Below are 13284 nucleotides of genomic sequence, written 5' to 3'. Positions count from 1 at the left end.
GTTCGTTTTAAATTCCAGATGGCTTTCCCGACGACTGGCACTCCGGCATCAGCCCTCGCAGCCTCTGTCCCTTATGTGCCGCCTCACGGCTGAGGTGCACACCCTGCAGTGGTGCGGCTTCTCCTCGGGTGCTGTGTGCAGTTTTGGGCACCACAATATGGAAAAGACACTAAGCTATTGGAGAGCGCGAGGATGGTGAAGGGTCTGGAGGGGAAGCCGTGTGGGGAGCGGCTGAGGGCACTTGGTGTGTCCAGCTGGAGGAGACTGAGGGGAGACCTCGGCATCCTCAGGGCAGGGGAGCCGAGGGGCAGGTGCCGATCTCTGCACTCTGGTGACCAGGGACAGGACTCGAGGAAACAGCATGAAGCTGAGACGGGGCAGGTTTGGGTCGGATAGCAGGAACAGAGTTTTCCAAACGCTGTTTGGGCCCTGGAACACGCTCACCATGGAAGCGGCCGCCCCGAGGGGACACGCCCGAGGGCGGGAGCGCGGCGCGTGCGGGCTGGGCACGCGCGGCGCGCGGCGATGACGCGCGCGCTCCCCGTCCCCGCGCGCTGCCCCCTCACGGCGCGGCCATGAAGGCGACGCCGCTCTCCAACTGCGAGCGGCGCTTCCTCCTGCGCGCCATCCAGGAGAAGAAGGTGCGGCGCCGGCATCCCCCCTCCCTGCCCCTTTCCCTTTCCCGATCCCCTTCCCCGCCGTCCGGGGAGCGCGGCTGTCCCCGGGTCCGCCCCTCCCCGTCCCATCGCATGCCGGGCATGGCGCACTGACCCGCTCCATGTGTGTGTCCTTGTCTGCGTGTTCCCGCAGCGCCTGGACGGGAGGCAATGCTACGACTATCGGAACATCCGCGTCTCCTTCGGCGCCGACCGCGGCTGCTGCATCGTGGAGCTGGGCAGGACCAGGTGAGCGCGGGGGCTCGCTCGGCCGCGGGCCCCGGGTTGAATAAAACCTGAGGTTCCCAAACCTGCAGAGATCACTGTAAACAGATTGTAACCTTTCAAACCTTAAAGTCGTAGTAATTCAAGGGTAGGAGCAAAGAGGAGACGATGGAAAGGAAGGAAGTGGGAAAGGGATGGGTTTTCCGTGATGATTTTAATTACAAATAATTTATAAAATGCAAAATTATTCCCAAGTTTTCATCCCTTTATTCACTGACCTCGCATTTTGCATTCTTCCACTAACCAAACGACCCTTTATTCGCTGTGGAAAAGTGAAATACATGCACTTATAAAAATATTTCATCACAGTTTCTCACATGTTCCGAGTCAGTTTTTAGGCTTAAAAGACAGGAGTGTGTTCTAATTCCTACATTTGGTTCTTTCAATGTTGACCAGAGTTTAAATGTGTATGACAGGCATTGAACAAGAGACTGTCGGGAGTGAGAATTACAAACGAAAACCCTAAACACACGCTTTTTTTCCCACATGTGTGTTTCGTCTCTAGATTCTTCCTGATGCGTTCTGTGACTTGGTGCTTTATTTACCTTGGCAGGGTTCTTGCACAGGTCTCCTGTGAACTCGTTGCCCCCAAGCCCAATCGGCCCACGGAAGGTGTGCTCTTCTTTAATCTGGAGCTCTCACCCATGGCTGCACCTGGGCTGGAGCCTGGCAGGTAAAGTAGCTGTCTTAAAAGGACTAAACAAGGATGGCACAAAAGCGACGGTAACCATGTTAAGTTCGGGTTGATTTCGTTCCAACAGACAATCGGAGTTATTGGTGTCACTGAACAGACTATTGGAGCGATGCTTCAGAGATTCCAAATGCATTGACACTGAATCTCTCTGCGTTGTTGCTGGTGAAAAGGTAGGAAAACCTCCTAGTTCCTGGTAAAAGATTCGTGTAGTCCAATTTTAACTTGGTCTGTTTCTTGTGTTGGAAAGAAGTGCTGATTTTAGGTTAAAGATCCACACATCTGCCTTGACGGGTATTTTTAACTTGCATGACTACGTAGGCTTTCTGAAGTACCCGGGACCCTGCAGAATGATGCTTAAATTGTGCTGAAGCGCTACATATTTTGTCATAATTAAATCTGGCACAGTGGGTGTCTTGGAATATGCCGAGATCTCTCATCTTCTTAAGCAAAGACCTAAAGAATATATGCTGCTTCTTTTTATGGCTCAAAAAAAAATGAACTAGTTTTGAAAAAAAATTAACTTCTGTAGAATCAAGCAGTTTTGTATTTTTTGTATTTTTCTCAGGTTTGGCAAGTTCGGCTGGACATGCACCTGTTAAACCATGATGGCAACATCACTGATGCTGCCAGCATAGCAGGGATTGTAGCTCTGTGTCATTTTCGCAGACCAGATGTGTCTGTGCAAGGAGAGGAAGTAACTGTGGTGAGTTGGTTTGGTTTTTTTTTAATTTCCTTAAATTTCTTTGTCATTTTGAAATTGAGTTTCATAAATAACTGTATTCTGGGCCAATTCCTTTCCAAGTACACTCCTGAGGAACGTGATCCTGTCCCCTTGAGTATCCACCACATGCCCATTTGTGTCAGTTTTGCCTTCTTCCATCAAGGGTAAGATTTCGAGGTCTTATGTACTCATATAAGGGGTATAAGTCTTGTATACCCATAGTTACTAATATGCAAACCAACTCCTTTGTTTAATTAAGGGTAGTAAGTTGCCTCGAATTTCTACTGTTGCCTATATTTCAAAACTTGATTCTAGGACCTATTTATTGGTGGATCCAACTGAACGTGAGGAGCGGGTGATGGATGGGCTCCTTGTAATTGCCATGAATAAACACCATGAAATTTGTACCATCCAGTCCAGTGGAGTGGTTATGCTGGTGCAGGATCAGGTAAACCTTTGCCTTGACCAGTCCTTCTGTGGTATATAAACTGGTTCCTGTGCTGCAGTCTTGATATGGAAATATCCATGGCATTTGGAAGCTAAGAAACCAATTAACTGTCTGATTTTATCGGAAAAGATGGTGTAGTTTTAGTCCTAGTAGAAGAGCATAGTACTGTGTACCATGCTGCAGAAGGGATGTAGAAAATGCATAGTTTTTGGTATTTTTATTTTTTCCCTGTGATTTGGCTGAGAAAGCCTGCAAATTATTTCCACTTGTACTCTGAGGGAGAGCTAGAGGCTTGTATTAAGCTTTTGCATAACTCTAAGTGAATCCAGTCCCTCATAGTAAGGTGCCATACTTCGAGAGATTCCCGTGATTTAAAGGTTTGTGATTCTTATGATGCTCTACAGTTTCAGTTAAAAACTTCTTGCTTTCCTGGTTGTAAACTGTTTTTTGTATGTGTAACAAACAGATTCTGAGATGCAGTAAAATAACAGCTGTTAAGGTCGCAGAAATAACAGAACTGATTCAGAAAGCCTTGGAAAATGACCAAAAAGCCAGGTGAGTGCTTTGGGAGGGGACGGAAATGGGTGCTTTTAAGAAATGTAGTAAAAACTAATGTCAGCTTGTGGTTTCAACAGCAAATTGTCTTCACTTGTATTTGTTTTGAATAGCAAGCATTTAAATTTGAACTCGAAAAGAGAAACCATTTTTGGGTTATTCTGAAATAGTGTCTGTCACTGAATGACCAGGAAAGAAGGCGGGAAGTTCGGCTTCGCAGAATCGATACCCAACCAAAGGATCACTGCCTTCAAAATGGAGAGTGCTGCTGTGGACACCAATGACGTGGAAGAGCAAGCTGGAGAAATCATTGCTAAAGCTGACCCTCCTGCTGAAGTGTATCTTTTCCCGGGTATTACTCAGGAGAAAACCAGGCTAAACATACATCTAGGATTCCTCATACTTTAGGTAGCCATATATCCTTCCGAGGAAACATCATCATTATCATACTGGTTTTGGTTCTCTGTGCTTTTAATTCCTTGCCTGGTTTGCTCAGAATACGAAGAATTTTACCAGCAAACACCAAGATTTTTCTTAACTCCTGCAGTTTTGCCAATCCAGTATTGCACACTCCTGGGACAGCCCAAATTGGGGAAGGAATAGAGAGCTCCTGGGGGGACCTTGAAGAATCTGAGAAGGAAGAAGCAGCAGAAGAGGAAGGTGACAGTGAGGCAGCTGCTTTTGAATGTGAGAAAGTGGAAACTGAGGATACAAGTACAAGGAGGGAAACTAAGAATGGTAAGTATTTGTTTTTCTTAATATTAGATCTTGTTACATCACTTCAATAACAGTTTAGAATTAGAATGTGAAAGGTCCTGAGGAAGTAAAACGATTGTAGCCACTTTGCACATTTGCTAATTCACTTGACCTGGTAATTATCTTAAAAACTTGATTTCTGTAGTATAGGGAGGGCTACAAATGAATCAGAAACCCCCCGGAATGTTTCTTTTAAAATACTGTGGTTATTAATTACAGGAGTCATTTGTACAAAACTGATCACTGTTTTGGGGATGGTGGGGTTTGTGTGTTTTTTAGATGAACCCATTGTACTGTCTGACAGCGAGGAGGAAGAAGTTGTCATTCTGGAACCACAGGAGCTACCAAGGAAGACAAGGTAACCAGCAAGTGGAATTAGGGGGGGAAAGGAGTTTGTAAGGAGTATTTCCAGGAAGGACAGGATATTGGCAAGGCCAGGAAAGGTTTCAGTTGATCAAAGGGAGTACAGATATAGCTGAGACCAAGGAAGTTTAAATCTAGGCTAAATCTCTGGCCTTCTGTCCTGGGAGGCCAGAGCCTGGCTCGTCTGCAGCTGTCTGAAATGGTTATGGGTATTTGACTCATTCTAGTCCTTCCAAAGGGAGTGAGAACATAAAAGTGGATCTCAATCAGTGGCTCCTTAGAGCTGCTGCAGAGATTCAATGTGCTGCACTAGAGCTGATGTTGAGTTCTCGCTCCAAGAAGCGAGATCTGCTGTATCCCTGCACGAGCCATGGAAACGCTTGGCACCAAGTGCAGTGGGAGGTTGCCAAGTTATGGATAATCAGTCTGTGTTCTTATGAAATAGTAAAGCTATTCAGTAAGTTTTTCTGATACAACTGTTGTTTACTGACAGAACACAGACCAGCTCCAAACAAGAAAATTCAAGTAAGAAAGCATTTAACAAAAGGAGAAGAAAGAAGAGAACATCTCGTTAAAGCAGTCATCCCTCCTGCAGGAATGCTGTATCATACGGATTTTGGTGTATTATTACTGAGCTTATTTTTGTAGATAATTTTATTTCTTCCCCTTCCAATATCTGGTTCTGCTTTTATATATATGTTAAAACTATTGTACACAGATTTAAATAAAAAATGGTGCCTGTAACTGAAATCCCAGCAGAACTGCAGAGAAACTCACCTAGTTCAGCTTTCTTTACAGGGGAAAATCAAATGTGCTGTGATTAAAACCATCTTGCCCCTGTTACTCCACACCTAACCTTGTACTCAAACTGCTTCGTGCAAAAATCACCAGAAATGCATGGACTTCACAAACTAGCACAGAACTTCAGTGGGGTTTCTTAAAAAGTTTAATTAAATATTACATGCAACAGACAGGAATGCTTCTTGAACTATATGCAAAGAGTTATGCTCTGAATTTAGGATCAGGCAAAACAAAGAGACAAGGAGGATTCCAAAATACCTGATCTGGGCGCTTTGTTTGCAAACAAGTGACACTGGAAACACACACATATTTACAGAGTGAAGCAGGGCTATTTTACAGGTGACCTCAGTGTTACATGAGCTGTGAACAGGAGAGAAGTTACTGTTGCAGATTTTACGTTCCCCAAACCAGGTTAAGAACTTAATGTAAGAAAAAAACCCCATATATAATCAAATTGCTCCCAGCCAGGCAAAGCTTGAATCAAGTTGTGCTCTTTCAGAAAGGGACCAACACACAAAACCTCTTTTCTCCAGGAGCTAAACCAGTGCATTTTCTTAGTGTCAAGTTCTTCCAACCCAAAGTCACTGTCCTGAGTACAAAAATGGGTGAAGATGCAGCTCCTTCTTAATTCTGTAGTACCACAAGACTGTAAACTTCTTCAGAAAATAGAACAGTATTTTTTTTGTACTGCTCTTTCCCTCTTCCCACATAACATCTCATCCCTACATTCTTTAGAGCCTTTAGTTGGAAAAGCCTAGGAGTTAACCTGGATAGGCTTAACAGTAGTACAGTACAACCTGGGATATTTTGTTCAAAGCTTAGAAGGAAAAGCTGGAATTGTCCCATATTAACTTCGGAAAATGAGAAGGTGGAAAAAGACAGTACTTATGAGCACAAGCAAGAGCTGCCCTGAGAAAGGAGGAACTTGTCATGCTGGGCAGAAATGCCACCTCCTGACTGAAGATTTTTTGTTAGGCTGCAGAGGAAGTCATATTGATAATGGTGAATATAAAGCTCAGGGAGCGTGGAAGAATTTTTCTCTGTGCTATGGGAACAGTAAGGGAACAACCTCCATTGAAACTTGAGCACAGCTCTTTGATTAAGCACCAAGTTAATACTAAAACCCACTGAAGTCCTTTCACCTAAGTATTGCTACTTTTTTTCCTGGAGAAAATAATTAATAAGCTTGCTTTAAATTACCCTCTAATGTTCATATTTCTCAGTGGTCTTGGAATACACCACAGAAAGGAAGGGGAAGGCAGAACCCAGTTTCCCAGGAAGAGCACTGTGGCCTGTTATCTTCAAGTAATCGCTGCCCGTCAGCACTGCCAGTTACCCTTCCAAGGTCAGAAACGGTGAAAAACACATTCCTCCTTGTATAAACTCCATCTCCTGCAAGGTTAAAGTGTTTCCAACCCCAAGCACCAGACATGATACACTGCACAGGCTGTCCCAAGTTCATTTTAACATTTCAGTGGCAGCCTACTGAAATTAATCTAAATAAAGGCTGTTGGCCAATGAAATATGGTTCCTCATTAGCCATCAGACAATGCATAAAAGTCCAAGTGCATCCTAAGAAGCTCAGATTGGCCAAAAAGGCCACTTCTGCTGCATATTTTGACCAGATTTTTGATCACCAATCGGCTCCATTGGTTTTGTAATTGAGGTGGTTCAGGGAAGGCTCCGGCAGCAGCACGAGGGTGGGGGCGCTGTAGTAACTTTGTAGTTGCTGCGGTGAAACAGAGTTGTGTCTTAGTAACACCTGCTTCTCAGCCTGACAGATGAGGATTTTAAAGAAATTATTTCAAATAGCCCACACCCTAAGAGCTGTTGGACATGTGTGAGCTTACACTGCTGGGTGCCCAGATAACCAGAGACAGCCTTGACTCAACTTCAAGTCGGAGGCACAGGTTTCACAGGGCAGCCCTTGCCAAAAGGCTTTAGAAATGAAGGCCAGTTGAAGATGGCAGTACTGCACCTCAGTGATTTTAAGCCATTGGCAAAACCACTAACATCATCAGATAAAAAACTGTTTATTAGCCAACCTGGAAATGGCTTAATTCAGCCCACTTCCGTGCACTCGCTGCTTTACACACAAACAACAGCAGGTACAGGGCAGCATCACTCCATTTGCACAGGCTGAAGGTAAACATTCACTTGATCTAATGCTGATTAAATGCCAGTTTGCTCATGTAACAGTTCCACAACTAAGGAAAAATATGGCACATTTTTGTTGTGTGCCACAAGCTCCTCCCAAGCATGAGGGGTGTACAGAATTCATGCTGCTCTGCACACAGCCCATCCCTGCCAGAAGACATTCCGTGCCCTTGAGGGCAGAGCAGCAGTTCACCCCCCTGAAGTTTAATCCCTCCACCACCCCTAAAGAGGTATGAGGCAAGCAGACTGAGGACTCATTTTCTCAGTAGGCATCAATGGACTTTTGGGACAGCCAACACATCAGTGGGAACTCTCCATGGGTTTTAGATTAGTAGCAGTTTTACACTTGGACTAGAAAATACCGACAGCAAGACCATTTTCTGCGTAGCGGAAGCGTGAGGTATGAACTGGTGCAGGAGTTTCAACTGTGCAGTTCCTGCAGCAGAGCATTCAGCCTTTCCCTGATGAAGAGCTGGCACTACATTATATAGCAATTGGGGCATGTCCTAAAGAGCCTCATGAGTCGGTTCCAGCAAGGAGTTCTCATGGCCATAGCTTCTTCCAGTTTTGTAGCCATTAAGGCACGTTTTGGATCTATGCTAAGTCTCAGTTTAAACTTAGACAGTATAAAAATGCTACTGGATACTCTGTGGAGTCCAAGTATTTCTTACCCAGAAGGAGAAAAAGCCCTACTATAATAATGCACTGCTAATATTAACGTTTAGTCTATAATTAGATAAGCAGTCTCAGACTTCATGTGGCCTGCATGGTTAATTCTGTGCCTGAAGAGAACATTTTGATAAAAACACAGCTAAAACTCTTAACAAGATTGCATGTACAAAAGATTTACATTAAAACCACATGAAACTAAACTTCATAATTGAAGTCATCAAAGTCTGTATTCATATTCTGAGTGATCATATCTAGAATCCTAAACCATGTTTAAAACTGTACATCATTTCCTGGTAATATACATCTGTTAAAAAGATCAGTCTCTTGATTATTACAATAAGTTTAGTGTGTCTGGTGGGTCAATGAGCGATACTCCGTGGTACCTAGAGAGGGAAAAAGAGAGGCAGGATGTCATCTTGCTCAAGTGCTCCCTGCCACGAAGAGCAGCATAACTCACTGCAGCAAAACACATTTCCCACCAGGCAGGAAACATCCTGGGGCTTGTGGGCTGCCATGCCCCACACAGATTTTTAGGGGCATTAGGTATCACCAACTGTAGGAATGTCAAGACAATTCCTCCAGTTTCTACCCGACAGTTCAGACAGCAACAGAACACCAAGTAATTGCTTTACAAACCACCGTGAAGAAACCCAGGGAGTCTTGTCCCCATTTCACTGAGGAGGTGGATTTGGTTAGTTAAGTCTGCCTGAAGACTCAAAAGATACACCCACACCCCACCAGGCAGTTACCTGTATGGACAACTCAGATGTTAGCATCTCCACAGATACTCACTTGGTACTCTTGTACTTTTCCCGTATGGACTGTTGTGTGTGCTGGGCTGCTCTGAGGTAGGTGTTGTGTAGGTCTATGAGGCAAGGCTTGATGTCTTCAAGGGTGTAGCCAGTTACTTTGCACAAGGATTCAGGCTGAGGGGAAAAAAGAAAGGGAGAGGGACATTTGAATGTTGCTGTCTGTTTATGCTGACAACCAGCGGTGGAGTTTTTAGCTTACTGTTGGAAACATATTACCCACCCATCCCATTTTTCAAATACCTCGGGGAGCAACCCCTAATTAACAGGCTAGAAGCACAGAGGGGCTGCAATTCCTGCAGCCCAGACCCAGCATTCAGGACTGTGTATGAGTACACTGAACACACAGGGAGGCCTGTGAAGGCTCACACCAGAGTGCTACATACCCAGGTTTGTCCAGTGAGTGTGTAGTCTGCCAGATGGAATGCTGCAGCAGCAATAACTGATGGCAAGTATTTCAGGTAAGGATCAGCATCAATTAGGCTCAGCTCTCCCAGGTACTGCAAGGGAAACGAGACATGGAATAATCTTCTACAAAAGTTAACAGTTGCATTAGAACCCCAACTTAAGCTTCCAATCCTGCCATCAGTTGGAAGGACAGCTTTTATTAGTGTACACTTAGTTTCTCTTTAAGCATCTCCTGCTGTCAAACAGCATTCCACCACATGCTTTACCAGCACATTTTATGTTTAGGGACATGTAAGAGCTAAAGGAAAGAGTGTGGTCAGGTCTGACCTTTGCACAGTGAGACAAAGGCTTCTGTTTAGGACCTCTGGTACCTACCATACAGATAGGATCTATTATAACTTAAGATGAAATGTTATCTGTGCTCTGCTCTAGAAATTAGCCTCTGGATTTAGAACTTGCTGCTTGTTGAGGGGAAAACCAAAACAAAAGTCCTTTTTTGCCAAAGTGTGTGGGAGGGTAGGTGTGGCAGCTGTAGCTAAGAGAAAGGGAAGCCCCTATCTAGCAGTGTAACAACCCCGAATTTACAGTTCATTATCTCTGCCTGCTCTGACTAAGGATGCATGCTTTAGCCAGGCAGAAGTGCCAGCCTCTGATAAGAATAGAGTATGTCAAGCAGAAAGTGGCAATAGGAGTATTAATTTCCAGCAGTGGGGCACTACTTCTGGAGAAGCACAATTCAAAAGGTGTATATATGTTATACATATATATATATATATGTGTGTGTGTGTGTGTGTGTGCAATAAATCTCTGCAATAGAACTCTCTAATTACATGGGCTGAGCTAATAATTCTTACATACCATTGACAGGCTCTCCACTTTAGCATCTGTCTGCTGGTGTAGGAAGTACTGGGTGAGGAACTGGTTGATTGTTGGAGCCGCCAAGTCAAATGACAAAACCTTCAGAATTAAGTGCTCCATCCTTAGGACCTGCTTCTTCGTGTAGGTGTCATCTGTGATGTAGACAAACTCAGCTACTTCAGGAGGGTAGATCTCTTCAAATTTTCTGCCAGGAGAAAGGTTTATGAGTAAATAATTGAGTACTAGAAAAGCAGATAACCACCAACACTTAATGAAACACTCATTTAAATTCTGATTTTGGAAGGAGCTGGGCACTGGTGCCAAACAAGTTTGCTGCAGTTGGTTCAGTAGCTCTTGAATCAGCAGAATTTGAATTTAGAGAGCTATAACAGCATGATAATTTAGGACTAAGGAATTTGGGACTTGGAGTTACTGAAACCCCAGAATAAGCCACTAACGTAGTAACTGGGGCAAGCACAACTTTCTTTTCACATGCCTTATGCATATTCCCTCAAATACTCTTTAGATGCCAGCTGCTGCATCTGGAAATAGCGGATCCTCACTTTAGGGGCAATCTACAAAGATAAGTGCCAAGCTTTTAGGTGGGTAACTCCTGATTTTTATCCCAGTATGAAGCCCTCCTGAGTCAGTCCTGCTCTAGGCAACAGAACAGCAACAGCCACAAGATTTTCATCTGTATGAAACCAGCGGGTAGAACTTGAAATGAAGCAATTTCACTTACGATGCGAGCAGCATAGCTGCAGTACCCACAAGCTGAAGTTTTCCTCTCAAAACAGACATGGAAGAAAGAAACCTATCAATGTAATTTACAGCTAAGTGCAGAGTTTCATTCTGTAATTTGTATTCTTCTCCAACTTCCACCAGCCAGTCCACAAGAATAGCCCGCATGTTGTTTGTGATATCAGGTTGCTTCTTCATGTAACCTATTTTAGGCTTGCATTTCACCTGTAGGTTTAAATGACAGATAAAGTTGAGTTTGGATCACATGCTGGTAGAAAAGCAACTGTTTAAACTCCATTTATCACAGCTTAACAAATCAGAAGTAAACACTGGTGAATTTAGGATCAGTAAGTTCTATTTCTGTAATCTTGCTTTCCAGCTTGCACATGGCACAATCAACTTTATCACAATAAACCAGTCCTGTGCTCTTATTTCTCCCTTTCTAGCAAGCTCTAATTTAGTCACTGTCATGGTAACTCATGTTCAGATGCATTTCTCCACCCCAAACTCTTCCCCCATGAGCCCATGCAAATAAGAAGAGAGAAAGCAGCTCACCTCCATTTCCCTCAGGTACGTATGGATTTCGCTGATATAATCTGGCACGTTATTAACGTTTGGTGCTTTCTCTTCTGTTTCTGAGGTTATTGAAATATCCATAATACTTGGAGAATCTAAGCAGAGCATAACAGCCATGTTAAAATGGGCACCATCACACCACTCCCTCACAGCACAGGGAACCTTGTGCAGGCTCAGTCAGCTGGACTAGGAGTTGAGGAGGCTCTACAGAAGCCAAATGTTACAGCAACAGGGAAGTTTCCCCTTCCCCCTTTCTCTTCTTCCCGCCAAGAATAAAGGGATGGAAAACTCTCTTGCAATTATGTAGTGCTCAGTAGACCCTGTGTTACCTTGTTACATAGATGTGGGTCCCATAAGCTTAGACTGTGGTTTAAAGCAAGGCTGGAATGCCAGAATTTTTTGTAGATCCTGCAGAAGTGGATCACAGTAAAATCACCCCTCAGACATTTACATGCATTGCAGAAGATGGATCTGGCAGTTCTCATTTTTCACATATTGGGAAGAGCTCAAAACACTTGCAACCACTACAGAGTATAACCCGGGAGAAAAACCTATTACATCTTGGGATCTGCCTGGGTAAAGTCCCCTTCTAACTCTGTAATGGTAGCAAAGGGCGAGGCTTTATGGGTTGCTGTTGTCTGTAATCTGGCTTCTCTCATGAGGTACTGATAGTTAAAGTTATAAAGAATAAAACTGCCTAAAAGAGCAGGGGATAAGAACACAGCAGCTCAGCTGGATTGAAGAGCTGTTGTATCCTGGTGGTAGGCTCAAAGGAACCAAACCAGCCCGTGTCCCAAACCACAGCCCTCCAGCTGCCTCTGGAAATCTGAAATTCCCTGGGTGAATTCCTCCACGCTTCCCGGGGGCAGGGCCCTGCGGGGGGAGCAGGTGGGACGCGGCCTACATGGCGCTCAGGGCCGGGCAGCGCTGCCCGGGTGTCACGTACCGAAGCTCAGCTCCATGGCGTTGCCCAGGGGGGCCAGGGGCCGCCGCTCCCCCAGGGCACACACGGCCGCACGCAGCCCCAGCGCCGCCTCCTCCTTCTGCCCCGCCGGGACGCCCCGCTGCCGCCGCGGCTCCCGCTGCCCCTCGGGCTCGTCCACATGGATGGAGAAGGGCTGATGCTGCTGCAGCCCCGCCGCCGCTCCATGGCCCTCGCAGCCGCCCCGCGCCGCCTGTGGGGAGAGCGGCCGTCAGCGCCCGGCCCCTGACAGCTCCCGCCGCGCCGAACCAGCGCTGCCCCTTCCACATCCCCCCGCGTCCCGCCGCTCCCCCCTCACCTGCAGCGGGATCCCGGCGCGGTGCTGCGCCCCCCGCAGCAGCCCCAGCGCCACGCGGGTGCCGGCGGCGGGCAGCGCCGCCGCGGCTTTGCCGGCCGCCGGCGGGGGCACGTTCTCCTGGTTCTCCTGCTCCGCCAGCATGGCTGCAGGAGGAGCGGGGGGCACAGCGGAGGGGACAGCGGGGCGACCGCGGGGCCGGAGCGGCGGGGCCGGGGACGGGCGCGCCTGGAGCCGCCCGCGCCGTTCAAGTAGCCCGCGACTCTTGAACCGCCCAATGGGCGCGCGCTGCGTCACGGCCGCGCCGGATGGGGCGGGCGCGGCCCGGACGGGCGGACGGAGGGACGGACAGACAGACAGACACGGGCGGACACGGAGGGCGGGGAACTTATGGGGAGGGAAGGCGGCTGCCTGGGACACCAGGCCCCGCGCCCGCCCAAGGGAGGGAGAGAAGCGCCTCAGGCCTTCCCGCCGGGAAACGTGTGTGGGAAGCGTGCTGGAGCTTGC

General features: G+C 46.5%; 2 protein-coding genes across 2 annotated transcripts; one reads left to right on the top strand and one right to left on the bottom strand.

The window, feature by feature from the left end:
• Positions 1 to 530: 530 nt before the first annotated feature.
• On the top strand, positions 531 to 5228 carry EXOSC9 (exosome component 9). The gene is made up of 12 exons (XM_048304162.1): positions 531 to 641; positions 811 to 905; positions 1495 to 1614; positions 1703 to 1805; positions 2201 to 2338; positions 2438 to 2520; positions 2672 to 2804; positions 3271 to 3359; positions 3551 to 3697; positions 3907 to 4097; positions 4395 to 4473; positions 4972 to 5228. Exons 1-12 carry the CDS (start codon positions 576 to 578, stop codon positions 5051 to 5053), a joined length of 1326 nt encoding a protein of 441 aa, XP_048160119.1. The 5' UTR covers positions 531 to 575; the 3' UTR covers positions 5054 to 5228.
• Positions 5229 to 5401: 173 nt separating this feature from the next.
• CCNA2 (cyclin A2) lies at positions 5402 to 12989 on the bottom strand. The gene is made up of 8 exons (XM_048304163.1): positions 12781 to 12989; positions 12447 to 12675; positions 11480 to 11595; positions 10926 to 11149; positions 10184 to 10388; positions 9304 to 9417; positions 8901 to 9034; positions 5402 to 8491 (listed from the first exon to the last, which is right to left on the bottom strand). Exons 1-8 carry the CDS (start codon positions 12919 to 12921, stop codon positions 8440 to 8442), a joined length of 1215 nt encoding a protein of 404 aa, XP_048160120.1. The 5' UTR covers positions 12922 to 12989; the 3' UTR covers positions 5402 to 8439.
• Positions 12990 to 13284: the final 295 nt, after the last annotated feature.

Source organism: Corvus hawaiiensis, chromosome 5 (assembly GCF_020740725.1).
Source record: "Corvus hawaiiensis isolate bCorHaw1 chromosome 5, bCorHaw1.pri.cur, whole genome shotgun sequence".
In the NCBI taxonomy this organism is placed as follows: domain Eukaryota; kingdom Metazoa; phylum Chordata; class Aves; order Passeriformes; family Corvidae; genus Corvus; species Corvus hawaiiensis.
The sequence above is the reverse complement of the archived record's forward strand: the minus strand, read 5'-3'. Positions and strand labels throughout refer to the sequence as shown.

Bases quoted from the DNA above. Each gene is read 5' to 3' on its own strand.
- EXOSC9 (XM_048304162.1), top strand. From the start codon at position 576: ATGAAGGCGACGCCGCTCTCCAACTGCGAGCGGCGCTTCCTCCTGCGC. The intron at 2,521-2,671 runs GTAAGATTTCGA...ACTTGATTCTAG, and splicing joins TTTGCCTTCTTCCATCAAGG to GACCTATTTATTGGTGGATC. The intron at 2,805-3,270 runs GTAAACCTTTGC...TGTAACAAACAG, and splicing joins TTATGCTGGTGCAGGATCAG to ATTCTGAGATGCAGTAAAAT.
- CCNA2 (XM_048304163.1), bottom strand. From the start codon at position 12,921: ATGCTGGCGGAGCAGGAGAACCAGGAGAACGTGCCCCCGCCGGCGGCC. The intron at 11,596-12,446 runs GTACGTGACACC...TGCTCTGCTTAG, and splicing joins CGCCATGGAGCTGAGCTTCG to ATTCTCCAAGTATTATGGAT. The intron at 9,418-10,183 runs GTATGTAAGAAT...TTTCCCTTGCAG, and splicing joins AAGTGGAGAGCCTGTCAATG to TACCTGGGAGAGCTGAGCCT.